This window comes from Eupeodes corollae, chromosome 1, assembly GCF_945859685.1.
Source record: "Eupeodes corollae chromosome 1, idEupCoro1.1, whole genome shotgun sequence".
NCBI lineage: Eukaryota > Metazoa > Arthropoda > Insecta > Diptera > Syrphidae > Eupeodes > Eupeodes corollae.
The window spans coordinates 215,413,617-215,427,834 of record NC_079147.1 but is presented as its reverse complement, the minus strand read 5'-3'; the positions used below and the strand labels follow the sequence as shown (position 1 = coordinate 215,427,834).

General features: G+C 36.8%; 3 protein-coding genes across 5 annotated transcripts in view; 1 reads left to right on the top strand and 2 right to left on the bottom strand.

The window, feature by feature from the left end:
• LOC129952446 (uncharacterized) overlaps positions 1-14,218 on the top strand; it is a 271,289-nt gene that overhangs the window by 24,528 nt on the left and 232,543 nt on the right. The window contains exon 1 of one of the 3 annotated variants that reach the window (XR_008782314.1): positions 904-924. The exons of the other annotated variants lie outside the window; for them this stretch is intronic. The gene's annotated coding sequence lies outside the window, so the exon portion shown is untranslated. Of the gene's footprint in view, positions 1-903; positions 925-14,218 lie in introns of those variants that run through there. 3 annotated transcript variants of the gene reach the window in all.
• On the bottom strand, positions 8,560-12,635 carry LOC129948534 (uncharacterized). Its single transcript, XM_056059576.1, has 3 exons — positions 11,826-12,635; positions 9,680-11,771; positions 8,560-9,361 (listed from the first exon to the last, which is right to left on the bottom strand). The coding sequence occupies exons 1-3, from the start codon at positions 12,633-12,635 to the stop codon at positions 9,009-9,011; spliced, it is 3,255 nt and encodes a 1,084-aa protein (XP_055915551.1). The 3' UTR covers positions 8,560-9,008.
• LOC129948526 (uncharacterized) lies at positions 12,713-14,119 on the bottom strand. The gene is made up of 3 exons (XM_056059567.1): positions 13,924-14,119; positions 12,905-13,854; positions 12,713-12,820 (listed from the first exon to the last, which is right to left on the bottom strand). Exons 1-3 carry the CDS (start codon positions 14,117-14,119, stop codon positions 12,713-12,715), a joined length of 1,254 nt encoding a protein of 417 aa, XP_055915542.1.

Here is a 14,218-nt window from a genome sequence, read left to right as displayed (position 1 = left end):
AATTCTTTCAAATGTAATATTTTGCATCATCAAGGCTAATTATAATTATTTGTGATTTCGCAAGTTTCCGGAAATGAATAAACAAGTCCGTTTTGCGTTATCTATTTATTGAAAGCAAACAATACTTAATTCTACATACCTACTTAATCGAAAACTTCAAATTATGTGAATGAAAAAATCTTCTTTTAAATTTGTACCACTTCTAATACTATACTAATAACACAAGAACTTTCCTATTACAATCGACAGCCCATACCTAATCGTCAAAAACCCCATTACTATTCCAATACTAGCAAATATCTCAATTCGCCGTGTCATTGTTGTACGTGTGCTGCACATCTCTCATGTACATATTTGTTTACTCCCCATATCAATACATTGATATTTTTGTTTTGAAATTTTATTTCCCCAGTCATGAGCAAAGAGTTAAATTAGTGAACTTCTTGATTGAATTGCTCCGCGATCGTCTTTTAAGAAAATCTGCATTTTTTCTATAAAATTGTAATATTCGGACATAAAATTAATGAATAGTTATTTTAAGTATTGTGATAATCATTTTCCGTGAAATATTTATAAGTTTTCGTAATTTAAATGTGAATTATTTTGTAAAAAAAAGTTTGACTTGTGTTTCATTCTCAATGATATCAGTGGCCTGCGCCGCCGCCGCCGGAGTGTCGTTCGTCATCGTCGATTTTCGTTGGTAGTCATTTTGTTTTGGTTTGGCCCGTTAACAGTGTTTATGGTAGTGATATTTTGTTTGTAGATTAAAAGAAATGGTTTAATTAAAATTTAAAATCGAAGTTTAAAATGTTGTTCAGTTTGAAAAGTGTTAATTGTTTAGTTATTATTTACAGTGATAAAAAATTAAGTGAATTAAGTAAAAACAGAAAAATGAAGGAATATTAGTGAAAAGAAACTAAGTTGGTGAGTAATTTGTCCACAATTATTTACATGTGTTTATCAAATTAATTTGTTGTGATCCTATTTTGGTATATCGCTCGCATGCGTAGGTATAGGTTGGGTTAGGTTAAAGGGACTAAAAAATAGTTTTCTAAATATACCAAATTTAACAGCTTAAACAGAATATGTAGTTCAAAGGGTTTCTGTTGCTTTCATATAAGAAATTGTTTTGAAACGGAACCTATTTTCAAAAATTAATTATATCTTTTTTTTGTTGCCATTTCTATCAATGCGAAAGACGCTGCAAAAATCCAAAAACCCAGAAAATGGATAAGAATCTGATATTAAGAAATTTCTAGCTTTTTTGACGTAGATTTTTTCAACTTAACTTGCGGGTGTCAATTATTACTATCGTTATTAGTCTGTTTACTCGTTGATACCAGAAACTTTTTTGATCTTCAAGGAGTCAATAAAACTTAAAAATTGTAGGAAGAAAAATGTTTGGTTCTTGAATTTTAGGAAATAGGTGCATATAAGTAAATATTTTCTCTAAAAATTAAATAAAAACAAATTAAGGAAAACATATAAGGTAGGATGAAATTTTTGTGTGACACTCACAAATTACATATTTCGGTTTCTGAATCTCTTTTCAGTTCAGTTCTCAAGAGATTCAAAGATGTTATATTAATAGAGATGAAATGTTCATTTTTTTTTTAATAGCCATTAGTTTAACAAAAGTGTTACTTTTGCTGTTTTGGGTAAATTTTTTACACTTGAGGTACGTGCTTAAGACTTAGTTCTAGAGCATCTAAAGTAAATTCACTTCAACAAGTAGATTTCTTTTACTTTTTAGGATCAAAAAGTTTTTGTATTTTACATTTAAATTTCTTAAATAAAAGTTCACCCTGAGATACCAATTTTTTAAAAAAAAAGTATATTTTTTTAAAAATCAAAACAAGTAATGACTTTTTTGATCATCAAAAATTCTTCATCTTCATCATCAATTTGATCATTTGATCATCGACAAAAGTTTGCCCAGAAGGAGAAGATTATTGAAATCGATTCATTAGTTCTTGAGAAAACTAAAAAACAGTTTTATGAAGGGTACCCTTCTGGACAATACCAAAATATGTTTTTCTTGTAAAAAGAAGCCAAATTATGAACAAAAACTAAAGTGAAAGTTTTTAAAAAAACCCTTATTTCTTTTTTGAAAAAAAAAACGTAAGCACTGCCTTACCCTAATCGGCTTAAAACCTTAATTTCAATTGACAAAAAGGTTTGGGCTGTAGAGGTCAGGGCAGACTGACGGAATGGGGCTACATTTTTTGTTCGACTTTTCTACCATCGTAATGTTTGATCAAAAGCTTGAGTTCGAAATTGTTTTAGAATGCCATATAGTTTCTATAGATCCCAAGTAAAAATCACTTCAATATTCATTATTTATGTGCGTCAAAAAACAAGATGGAATTCAAGGCTTAAGTTTTTTCCAATTCTAAATTGCGTAAAAACAAAAATTTTAGTTGTTTTTGACCACTTTTTGGTTAAAGTCAAATGCTTATTTTAATCGATATTACGGTCCATATAATTTAATGTTCGAAGATTATTTCATGCAAATGTTGATCTTTCTTGACTGCGCCCCAAATGTTCCATCCGCTTAGTCCAATTTTTGGCATACTCTTTCCAACACTTCGGCCGGTATCTCACGAATAAATTCTGCAATGTTGTTTTCAAATGCCTCAATTGAAGCGGGCTGGTCTGTATAGACATGAGCTTTAACATAGCCACACAAAAATTAATCTTAAAGCGTTAAATCGCACGATCAAGGCAGCGAATTGACCGGTTCTAAACGTGTAATAAAATGTTCACCGAACGCGACACACCGTCTTGTGGAAACCAAATGTCATGCAAGTCATGCTCTAGCTCCCTATTCAGAGTTCCGTTATGATTCAAATCATCTTTGAAGAAGTACGGTCCAATGATGCCACCTGCCCATAAACCGCATCAAACTTTGACGTTTTCTGAATGCATTGGTGGCTCTTGCAATGCTTCTATCTGATATTCGCTCCGACAGTCGATTATTCTACGTATTTACATACAATTGAGCTATTGTAGTACCCGTGGCATGTTGGTTAGTGCTTTTGTTTGTTTTCAAAAGTGGATCAGTACAGTTATGTACTGATCGAAAGGTTGAGGTTATTAGAATTCTCTTGCAGTGTGATTTCGACAAGATTCAGCGATATTGCGACGACTGGAAACTAAACGAAAATTTCCAGAAGTCTGAGGCAAATCTGTTTCGTACTTGGTTGGCTAGGGCCAAGAGGGATACGTGCAAGAATTGGAGCAAGATGGTCATCGTTGATCTTCACGAGCAGCCAGTAGCGAAAAAAAGTGTAGTGAAGTACCTCGGTTTCTGGTTAGATCAGTATTTATATTTCGACAGACATACTCGTATAAATGCTGCTCTGACCAGGGCCAGAGGAGCCTTGGCTCTAACGAAACGGCTGTTTAACAGCATTCCCAGAGTGAAAGTAATTTGCTACATAGCCCTCATAAGGCCGATAATCGTTTATGATTGTCCTGCCTGATTCAACGTTGTCCCTTCCCAGGTGGAGAAGTTTCGGGAGTTTGAGCGGCAGTGTTTACTACGCCGTACAGGCTTATATCGAACAGGCGAATCTTCTTACGCGCATTACTATTCCAACGAGGTCCTATACAACGAGGCTGGAATCAACAGAATAGACAATGTCGTGATAAAACATAGTTCGATGTTACATTGCAAGAGCTATGTCTTCGACCAACAATTCGTTTTATCCGAACGACGAATATTTTGAGAGTGCACGCTTGAGCGGCTTCATTCCACCAGAGGCATTCATCTTTTTAGATAGATGCGGTCTGATGAGCCCAACCATTACATTGGGCGAAACGCATATATGAACACTTTTATGCTGGTTTATATTTATTTTCATTTTCATGATTTTAAATCATATTTATTAAAATGATACAGGATAGATTGGCAGTTCCGCTAATTTACCACGTCCGACAACGAACCGTGGATAGGCGACTCCTATACAATCGGGACGTCATGGCGCAAGGCGGAGCAGAGCTCCTTCGGTTCAATACGACTGCGTCCGAACGGGACCGAACTGATAGGGTGAAGCAGAAGAACCAGTTTTGGAGGCTTCAATCGGCACTTGATAGTGGGTAGTCGGAATGGGGTTTTAAGACTTGGTCTCGGGTTCAATCCCTGCCTGTGACACCTAAAGTTTTTTCACTGGTACTGCCTCTTGCGAGGAATTGACAAATTCTCCTTGTCATTAAAAAGTGCTTTCTCAAATTAGCCGTTCGAATTCGGCATATAAACTGTAGATCCCCTCCATCCCTGCTATTACTCGCACACAGGAATGGTTGAGAGTTGTAAGTCACTAGGCCCTGGTTCTCTGCGGACTGTTGCGCCACCTAATTTATTTTATTTTTTATTGAGCCAAAAATGAGCTTCGTCGCTGAACACAATTTTGTTGGTAAAAAAGTGGATTCTGAACTCTTTTAACAGAGCACGTATTTTGATAATAAAATTCATTAGTTTGGAAGCGTTGTTCGTTTGTAAGACGATTCATGGTTAAATTTTGGATCAAACTGAAGATCTTTGACAGCAAAACAAAACACAAAACGTGCGTCAGCTGTTTAAACCAGTGTTGCCAAAAAGATAATAGCTCCAAAATCACCCTTTATATGTGCTCCTTTTGTTTTCCTGTCTACCAAAACAAAGTTCTTGTGATAAACTCTTGTTTCTTAGATCTGACTTTCCAGAAATTCACTAAACTTTCAACCATTTTCCATCTGCCAAGCCATAATATTAAAACTTATTTTTCAACTTATCAATGTTTCCATATTTTAATCCATCAAATACAAATTTCCACTTAATACACACGTCACATTGAATCAATCCCAAATTCTATTCTCCACAATCCACAAAACAGCCTATATATAAGTTTGCATGTCAGTAATTTTGGGCTATAAATTATTTATTTTAAGCTAAAAATGAATGTTACCACAATCTACAACGTTCTCATCATCGTCATTATTGTCATTTACATAGTCTCGTATCTATATAAGAAATCAGGACATAAGTCACGAACCTTTATATATCCAATCCAGTCCCTAATTTAGGCTTCAACATCAACATACTTCCACATACATGTGTACGTCTTACATATAATAAAAACCAAAATAATTTCCACTTTTTGAGACAATTAGAGAGGCAGTCTGCCGAACGAAAACGAACCAAACCGCCAGCCATCGCCACGCCATCCATTCCTTGATACATCCGCATTGATTCATAAGAAAATTCCATTTAATTAAGTTCTATCATGTCGCTCCAAATATCTATCTACTCGTATCCATCTGTCTTCAAATTCGAAATAACATGTGTCATGAATTTCTTTTGTTTTCCATCATAAGACGAATTTGATTTCGGTATCCAAAATCCAAAATCACTTTAACTCTGACCTCATTTGCAATGTGATGGTTGTCGGTTGTACCTTTAGCTATATTAATATAGGTGCAGGTATAGATGGGGTAATTAATTCTTAATCGAGGGCAAGTGGATGAACAACACTCATATTTTATTTTTGGTCCTTTTGTTTCCTTTATAGTTTACGGCTACGGATATAGTTCACAAATTTATCTTTTATATCTGGGATTAAATGGTTATTGGGTCAGACATTCAATGATGGAAGATAATACCTTGAAAGGATGGATACTGGTTAAAGAGTGGCAGAGGGGGAAGCAAGGGAGTGATAGTAGGTATTAAGATTATTTGATTTCGATTTCATGATGAATTTCATTTTCATTCAAGGATAGAAGTAGGTAGTAGAATGAAAAACCCAAAAACCTTTCAACTTTTTGCAGGTACATTGGTTACCATACATTAAGTACATCTATATATAGGCACATATAAATAGGCTCACAAGGTCGGCTTTCAAAAGGAGAATTCATGTCAATGAACATTCTTCATTTTCATAATCATTCGAAAAGTGAAATGTTGCGAGAAAATTGAAATGGTTTATTTTTGTGGCTTATCAGATAAGAGGAAAGTTTTGAATTATTAAAACTAAAGATTAAGTAGATGGTACTTAAGAAAGATTGATGTTTTAAGTTAACCTTTTAAAACTTTGGATCTTCTATATAAAGTTTTTAATCAACCTACAAATATTTTCCTATATCAATTTTTAATGGAAGTTTTAAATAAGATAAATAAATAATATTGTTGTTTAGAGTTGAAAACTTTTTTCAATCTGGCAATACTTTTTTCGGATTTGATCTTATTGACAGCTGTCACTTCCTTTATGCTGTATGTTTAGTTTGGTTTGTCATTTCGTGCTAAATACACTTTATCCTGAACAACGCTTTAAAAATACTTAAAATTATTACCAAACTAAAGGTACGGTTTTCAGGACGCATCAAAACTCGTGCGTGGGGTTTTGGCGTGGCTTCCAAGATCATGCAATTAACGCAATAACTGCGAAAAGGGACCCTTAATAATTTTTTAAAAATGAGACAAATTCTTAACTTTATGAGAAAGAAAGAAAATTCCATTCCATAACATTAAATTATATGCGTTTTATTTCATCTTTAAAATCACAAATCCAAAAAAAACACCCTTTTATATAGGATTGGCAACCAAGAGGTTTCATTTTGATATTAAAATCACATAGTTATTTAACTGTAGTACCCTTTAGAGCATAGGACTGTCATGCCAGAGCTCTTGGGTTTAACCCCTGCCTGTGCCATCTAAAGTTTTTTTTTTACGGATACTACATCTTGCTCTTAATTGCTAAATTGTCCAATAGTAATTCTTGTCTTGAAAAGTGCTTTCTCAAATTTTCCATTCAGATTCGGCTTAAAACCGTAGGTCCCCTCCATTCCTGGCAACATTACTCGCACACAGAAATAGTTTAGAGTCGTAGTTTATTAGGCCCTAGTTCTCAACAAACTGTTGCTACACCTAATTAATCAAGTTGTTTAACTGCAAAGAAAAAGGTAATCCACGGCTACTGTTGCAGTTTCCAGTCTTTTTCACGAAATTGTCCTTATTCATCAATTCGAACATTTGCGGTCTCGATAACGCCTTGAATAAAATTTGAATTTCACGTGGCATATGATTTAATATAACAACATGTTGTTGGCTATGTTAACTGCTTCCAGAAAAATCACGTTCAATGAAGTTTTCTTGTAAAATTGCGATTGTTTCGTCGCTCCTAGAAAACAAACTTCTTGTACAATAATATCTTCTAATTCAAATCTTAGCTTGGTAGAGAAATCCATTTACGGTAACCTTATGTCCAAAAAAAGTAAGTTCAAATCAAACCACCATCCCTTCAGTTCAAAATCCCGCCCAAACAGTGACACGACGTTGATTTATAGATTTAGAGGCTTTTTAACATAAATAATTTGATCTTCCGAGCGACATTCCTGCTGTTCTTCCAGGTTACTAATGGCCCTCACCACTGAAAATCATTTTTCTATGAATCTGGATCAACTAATGCCATTAATTATTCGCTTGAACAAGTGCAACCTTATGATTTGACCATCGTTCATGGCGACTTTAATCTTCCCGATCACAATTGGTCCACCTCAGATGATCAGATATCCTTCTTTCCAACTAACACATCCTCTGAATCTGAATCGCTTTCCATTGATCGTCTGTCTGACTGTGGTCTTTTTCAACTAAATGGAGTAGCAAAATTTCTGAGGAGCCTCCTTGATTCTCATCTTCTCATCTGATTGTTATAACTATGTTGGCTCCGCGATCCCTCACCTTCTCTCTACCTTGGATCGCTATCATCCTCTCCTTAATCTCTCCTTTACCATAGCCGACTTTGAATTAAGTTCCCTTTACTCAACAGTAGAGTCCTTTACAAATTGGCTTTATTTGATTCTCTGATACTGTATTGAGGAATCAGGACCATTCTCTCGCAAAAAAATTTCACCTCTTCTCCCCCGTGGTAAAACAGAGAGCTCCGTAGCCTAAGAAATACCCGTAACAAGCTTTGGAAGATCTTTTTACAGTCCAAATGAGATACCGACCACAACAACTATCTTCTCGCCAATAATTCTTTCTCTGAATTAAGGGAATCCCTTTATAACTAATACCTTAACCAAATATTAAATAACCTTCTTTCTGATGCAAGGGCATTTTTCAAGTTTATAAATGTCAAACAAAAATCTGATGGGTTTCCACCTTTAATGAGTTTCTCCAACATAATCTCCTCAGATCCAACAACTATAACAATTCTATTTGCTAAATACTTTAGCAAATCGTGTACTGAACATCTCCATGATCCTGATCCTCACTAGTTTAGTAACTTAGATGGCTGCGCTCAAACCTCTGTTTCATCTTTCGCAATAACTGAAGAAATGGCACTTGCCAAAATCATTAGGCTCAAACAAAACTTTAGTCCTGCTCCTGATGGCGCCCCATCAGTTGTTCTTAAAAACTGTTTGCATTCTCTGTCAAAGCCTCTAACTGCACTCTTTGAACTATCTCTTTCCCAAGGTGTGTTTTCTCATATTATATGGTAAGATTCTTTTATATTTCCCATTCATAAACAAGGCTGATTGAGAATTCGAAAGATTTGATTAAATCGTTATAAAGTTTAAGTTTATTGTTATATATAAAAATTGTTGTATAATGTTTAAGTTTTAATTATAAAATGAAACAGTGTTATAAGATTTATGTTTTAAATTATAATGAAAAAATGTTACCAATTAGGGCTTGCTTGGAAGATGTGTTCACGGCGATGGTCAAACAAAAAAGGAAAGTTTAAAATTGTCTTACATCGAATGATACCTACATAGTGGTTTTTTTCTATACCAAATCATCTAAATACAATGCATTACAATATGCAAATTATTGGCCTTGGATGAGGATTAAGCGGATTATAAGTTGTTTGTTTTTAAGTAAGTACAGTGAGTCGCGCGAATAATCTTCCAAACAGGGTTTTCTTACAATCAAATATATTACAAAACTAGAAATGAAATTAATTAATGATTTGAGTTTAAATGTAGTTTGATTAATCCTGAACATTCCGGCCCCCCTGGAACGAGTTTCAGGACATGGGTACTCGTGCCAGTTTGGTGATTGGACGGATAAATGTTCCGCCAGCGGTCTTTACAGTAGCAACTCGTGCTCGACCATCAGACCCTTGAGTTGTTGCTTCGATCTTGCCAAGAAGCCATTTTGTTGGTGGAAGATTTGGCTCCTTTATAATAACCAGGTCTCCTGGATTAAGGTTTGGGGTGGATCGTTTCCACTTTGGACGTTCTTGAAGGGTGGTGATGTATTCCATATGCCAACGTTTCCAAAACCCTTGGACCATATTTTGGAGGTGATTCCAATGAGAGAGTCGGTTGACTGGTGTTTCCAAAGTAGTTGGCTCTGGGATTGCAGTAAATGGTTCACCTATAATGAAATGTGCTGGGGTTAGTGGGTTCAAATCATTATCTGAAATAACACATAGAGGACGAGAATTTAGAACAGCTTCGATTTGAGTAAGAACGGTGTATAGTTCTTCGAAAGTAAGTATGGTTGATCCAATTACACGTCGTATGTGAAACTTGACGGACTTGACACCAGCCTCCCACAAACCACCAAAATGGGGTGCCGATGGGGGGATAAAGTGCCATTCCACACTGTCCTTTGCAAGTGCCGTAGCAACGGCTTCATTGTATGCTTCTGACAGAACCAACTTGTGCATCTCGTTGAGACATCGACACGCACCTTGGAAGTTGGTTCCATTGTCCGAATAGACATTCGAACAGAGTCCACGTCTCGAAACAAATCGACGAAAAGCGGCGAGAAAGGCTTCAGAAGTGAGATCACTCACTAGCTCGAGGTGAATAGCTTTGGTGGCCATACATACAAATAAACAAATGTAGGCCTTTGATGTTTTTGGATTACGATTTCTAGAAAACTTGATGTTAAAAGGCCCAGCATAATCACAACCTGTATGTGAAAACGGACGGCTTTGTGATATCCTTTGCGATGGTAAGTCACCCATTAGTTGCGTAGTGGTATCTTTTCGCAGTTTGTAACATCTATTGCAGCCAAAAACAATCTTACGGATAATGTTACGAGAGCCCAAGATCCAAAACTGTTGTTTTACAATGGCGAAGGTTGCGGAAACTCCTGGGTGAAGGTTACCTTTGTGGATATCTTCTATAAGAAGAGCAGAAAAATTGTTATTAGGTAGAATATAAGGATGTTTTATGTTATAAGATATGTTAGCATTTTTTATCCTGCCTCCTACTCTAAGAAGACCTTTGTTATCTAAAAAGGGAGAGTATTTTAGAAGTTTTGATTTTTGGGGTAGATGTTTTTTGGTTATTAGGGCACGAATATCTTCACTGAATGAATTTTGTTGGATGGATTTAATTATAGTTGTTTTCGCGACGATGATTTCCTTTAGGGTTAAGTATGAGGTTCGACGATTAGGTTTATTAGATTTTTCAGATAGGTAGTTATAGATGAAACGTATGACGTAAGCGAGTATCCTTTGCATACGAAACCACGATGATGTTTTATTGATAATATGATCAATGACATCAAACTTGTTGGATGACGTTAGAAGAACTTGAGGTGGAGACAATCTTTTTTCGAGTAAGAGTCCGTTCTCTTCCGGGTTAAAGTTCACGAGTTTTGGTTTTGGCCATTCATTTTCCTCAAGGGATAACCATGGTGGACCAGTCCACCAAAGGTGATGATTTCGAAGATTTGACGGAAGAATACCGCGCGATGCGCAATCAGCTGGATTTGACTCGGATCGAATATGGTTCCAGCAACTCCTTGGAGCAGTTTCCAATATAGCAGAGGTTCTGTTGGCAACGAACGTAGTCCAGCGACGAGGAGGTGAAGAGAGCCAATGCAAAACAATTTCAGAATCACACCAAGCTACAGTTCTGGAAAATTTAAACGAAAATGATGATTTTATGAGATTGAACAAACGAGTTAGCAGCAAAGCCCCACAAAGCTCCAAGCGAGGAATCGAAATCGGTTTTAACGGAGCAACCTTTGTCTTTGCTGCAATAATGTTGACTTTGTATCCTTCTGTGGTCTTACAACGAGTGTATAAAACAGCACCGTAAGCGAGTGAGGATGCATCGCAGAATCCATGAAGCTCAACGTCATCGAATGAAGATGCAAACAAGTTTCTGGGGATACGAACCTGCTCAAAATCCGAAATCTCTTGTCTATACTTTGCCCATCGTTCCGCTAATTCTGAAGGCAACGGGTCGTCCCATCCAAGATTTAAGTTCGATGACCAGAGTTCCTGAAATAGTATTTTGAAGAGAACGACGGATGGTGCCAGTAGTCCTAATGGGTCGAATATTCGCGACATTTCTGACAGTAACGAGCGCCTAGTCAACAAGATGGTTGGAAGATTTTTTGACATGCGGAATGAATATTCGTCATATAAAGGGTTCCAATGCATGCCGAGTACTTTAACAAATGACTTTGAGCGTTCCGTATCGAAAATAGAGTATTCACATTCTTCCTTTGGGAGCGAAGCTAGAAGAGTAGAACAATTAGAACTCCATTTTCGCAGCTGAAGTTTGGCCAAGGAAAGAAGAGCTACTAATTTAGATTGTAGTTCCATAAGTTCCTTCTTTGATTTAGCTCCTGTCATGACATCATCGACGTAGACATCTTCTAGGAGAACTCGGGCTGCGTTTGGGTAGTCTGATTTATAATCTTCAGCAAGTTGTTTCAGAATACGAACAGACAAAAATGGAGCGGATGCAGTACCGTACGTCACAGTACGTAAACGATAATGCTCGATTTCTTTCGAAGGAGATTCACGCCAAACAATACGCTGATAGTCAGCATGTGAATCATCAACCCAAATTTATCGAAACATCTTAACAACGTCTGCAGTAAACACGAACGGATGTTGACGGAAACGTAAGCACACACCTATTAAATTGCGTTGAATAGGAGGGCCTATCAATAGAGTACTGTTTAAAGACTTTCCCGTTGAGTCCTTAGCTGAACCATCAAACACGACACGTAATTTTGTGGACGAGCTGTCCGGCTTCAACACTGCGTGATGAGGAAGATAAAAACATCTGCCATTAGGAATAGCGATTTCTTCACGAGGAATCTGAGTCATATGGCCTAAATCAATATATTCTCGCATGAACTTAGAATATAATTCTCGCAAACTGGAATTTTGATTGAAACGACGTTCCATTGCATAGAGACGCGAAACAGCAAAAGGTAGAGTTTTTTCGAACGATGGATTTTGTGTTTTGAATGGAAGTTGAACGACATACTTCCCGTCAGGAGACCGAGAAAATGTTTGGCGAAAATGTTCTTCCGCCTGGTCGACCACAGCTGTATTATTTGCTGGAGGAACTTCTTCGAGTTCCCAGAATCGGTGTAATAACGAATCAATATCGACTAACGAATGAAAAGACGTGAAATAATTCGATTCTTCTGGTTCAAAGAACTGTCCCGTTATGATCCAACCGAACGAAGTACTTTGAGCGATTGGGCACCCATCAGGACCACGAATTTGTCCATTCCTTAGAATGCTCCAAAGCTTATCAGCTCCAAGAAGAACATCAATGGGAGCAGCGCAATTGAAATTTGGATCAGCAAGTTCGAGATTTTCAATATATGACCAAGAAGACACGTCTATCGACTTAGATGGTAAATTCGAAGATAATTTATCCATTATAAATGCATCAACGAATAATTGAGATGTGTTGAAACGAGAATGGAGGTTTAATGATATACTCCCTTTTGTATATCCTATTTCCGTAGCCGATAAACCGAGAATAGGGATTCTTGAATGAGTTCTATGAAACCCGAGTCTTTGAGCGAAAGATTCAACAACGAAAGTAGATTGTGACCCGGAATCTAGTAGCACACGACAGTTTAGAAGATTTCCCTGAATATCTTGAATTTTAGCCAACAGCGTTGGTAATAGTGTTTTTTTTTTACAGGTAAATTCAAGCGAATGGTTACTACCCGACAACGAAACGAGGAACGGCATTTAAGCGACGAATGGCCAGCACGAAGGCAATTAAAACAAAGTAAATTTGTTTTTACAAAACTTCGACGAGAGTCAATGTCTAGCGCGACGAATTTGGCACACTGCGGAAGGATATGATCCTCTTTACACATTGCACATTTTGATGACGTAGCTGAATCTGAGAGCCCAGCTAAATGAGCCCGAATGCTAGTTGGTTGCTTTGTACGCGTTGTGACCGAACGACCATTAAGAGATTGGCATGCCTCAAGAGCATCGCACCGCTCTTCTAAAAATTCTAAAAATTCTGCTATGGTGCAGTCTTCACGAGAACCGATGTGTTCTGCCCAAGCTTGTTTTGAATCGGGATCCAGTTTGTTCAATAACAAATAAATGAGCCATGGGTCGCGACTCGATTTACCCAACGCACTAAGCCCACGCACAACTTCATCGGCACCATCAGAAATTTTTCTTAAAGTTTGAACATTGCAAACATTTGTAGTAGGAAGCGACAAAAAAGTTTCAATAAACGATTGAGCGATTAATTGTCTACGATCATAACGCTTTTCTAAACGATCCCATGCTTCAGCATAATTAACATCGGATATGCTAATGTGCTTTATGAGATTAGCGGCATCATCACGTAGATACGATTTCAAATAGTGGAACTTATGAGTTGGACTAAGATTCGTCTTAGTGTCAACTGATCCGAGAAACAAATCTCGAAAGGATGGCCAATCCTTATAGCTTCCGCTAAACGGTGGCACAACGATATTTGGAAGTTTGGTTGTATTTGAATTATTCGGCGACAACGAAGACGAATTATTTAATTTTTCCAAAAAAACCGATTGCTGGTCAACTAACCGATCTATAGCTGACTTATTTAACGAAAGTTCATTGGAATTTACCCTTTCGCGAATTGCTTTAATTATTTGAGCATTGGTAACAAAATATTTTGTTTCATATGTCGAAAACTCATTTTCAATTTCACCGACTTGACTTTCTTGAGATTGTTCGAGAATCTCGTTATGAAGCGAAGAAAATTCTGACCACGCGGTCTCAAGTTTATTCAAACGTATCTCAAGCATTTCTAGAGTTGTGGATTCATCTATTGTTTCCACAAATGCTGCTGCCCGCGTTAAGCGCCCTTTTGCGTTACCACATTTGATTTTTAATGCATTCGCCATGTCGAAAAGCACAATTAGTTTTTAATTAACGAAACGATAAAACGATGCGAGATCAATCAAAAAAAATTCGTATGAATACACTGTATCACATATGCGGTG

Excerpts from the sequence above, each read along its gene's own strand:
- LOC129948534 (XM_056059576.1), bottom strand. The coding sequence starts at position 12,635 with ATGGATAAATTATCTTCGAATTTACCATCTAAGTCGATAGACGTGTCT. Across the intron at positions 11,772-11,825 it reads CGTTCGTGTTTACTGCAGAC|CGTATTGTTTGGCGTGAATC; the intron begins GTTGTTAAGATG and ends GCTGACTATCAG. Across the intron at positions 9,362-9,679 it reads CAATGGAACCAACTTCCAAG|GTGAACCATTTACTGCAATC; the intron begins GTGCGTGTCGAT and ends ATTTCATTATAG.
- LOC129948526 (XM_056059567.1), bottom strand. The coding sequence starts at position 14,119 with ATGGCGAATGCATTAAAAATCAAATGTGGTAACGCAAAAGGGCGCTTA. Across the intron at positions 13,855-13,923 it reads ATCTCAAGAAAGTCAAGTCG|CAATTCGCGAAAGGGTAAAT; the intron begins GTGAAATTGAAA and ends AAATAATTAAAG. Across the intron at positions 12,821-12,904 it reads CCATTCGCTTGAATTTACCT|ATTCCGGGTCACAATCTACT; the intron begins GTAAAAAAAAAA and ends GTGTGCTACTAG.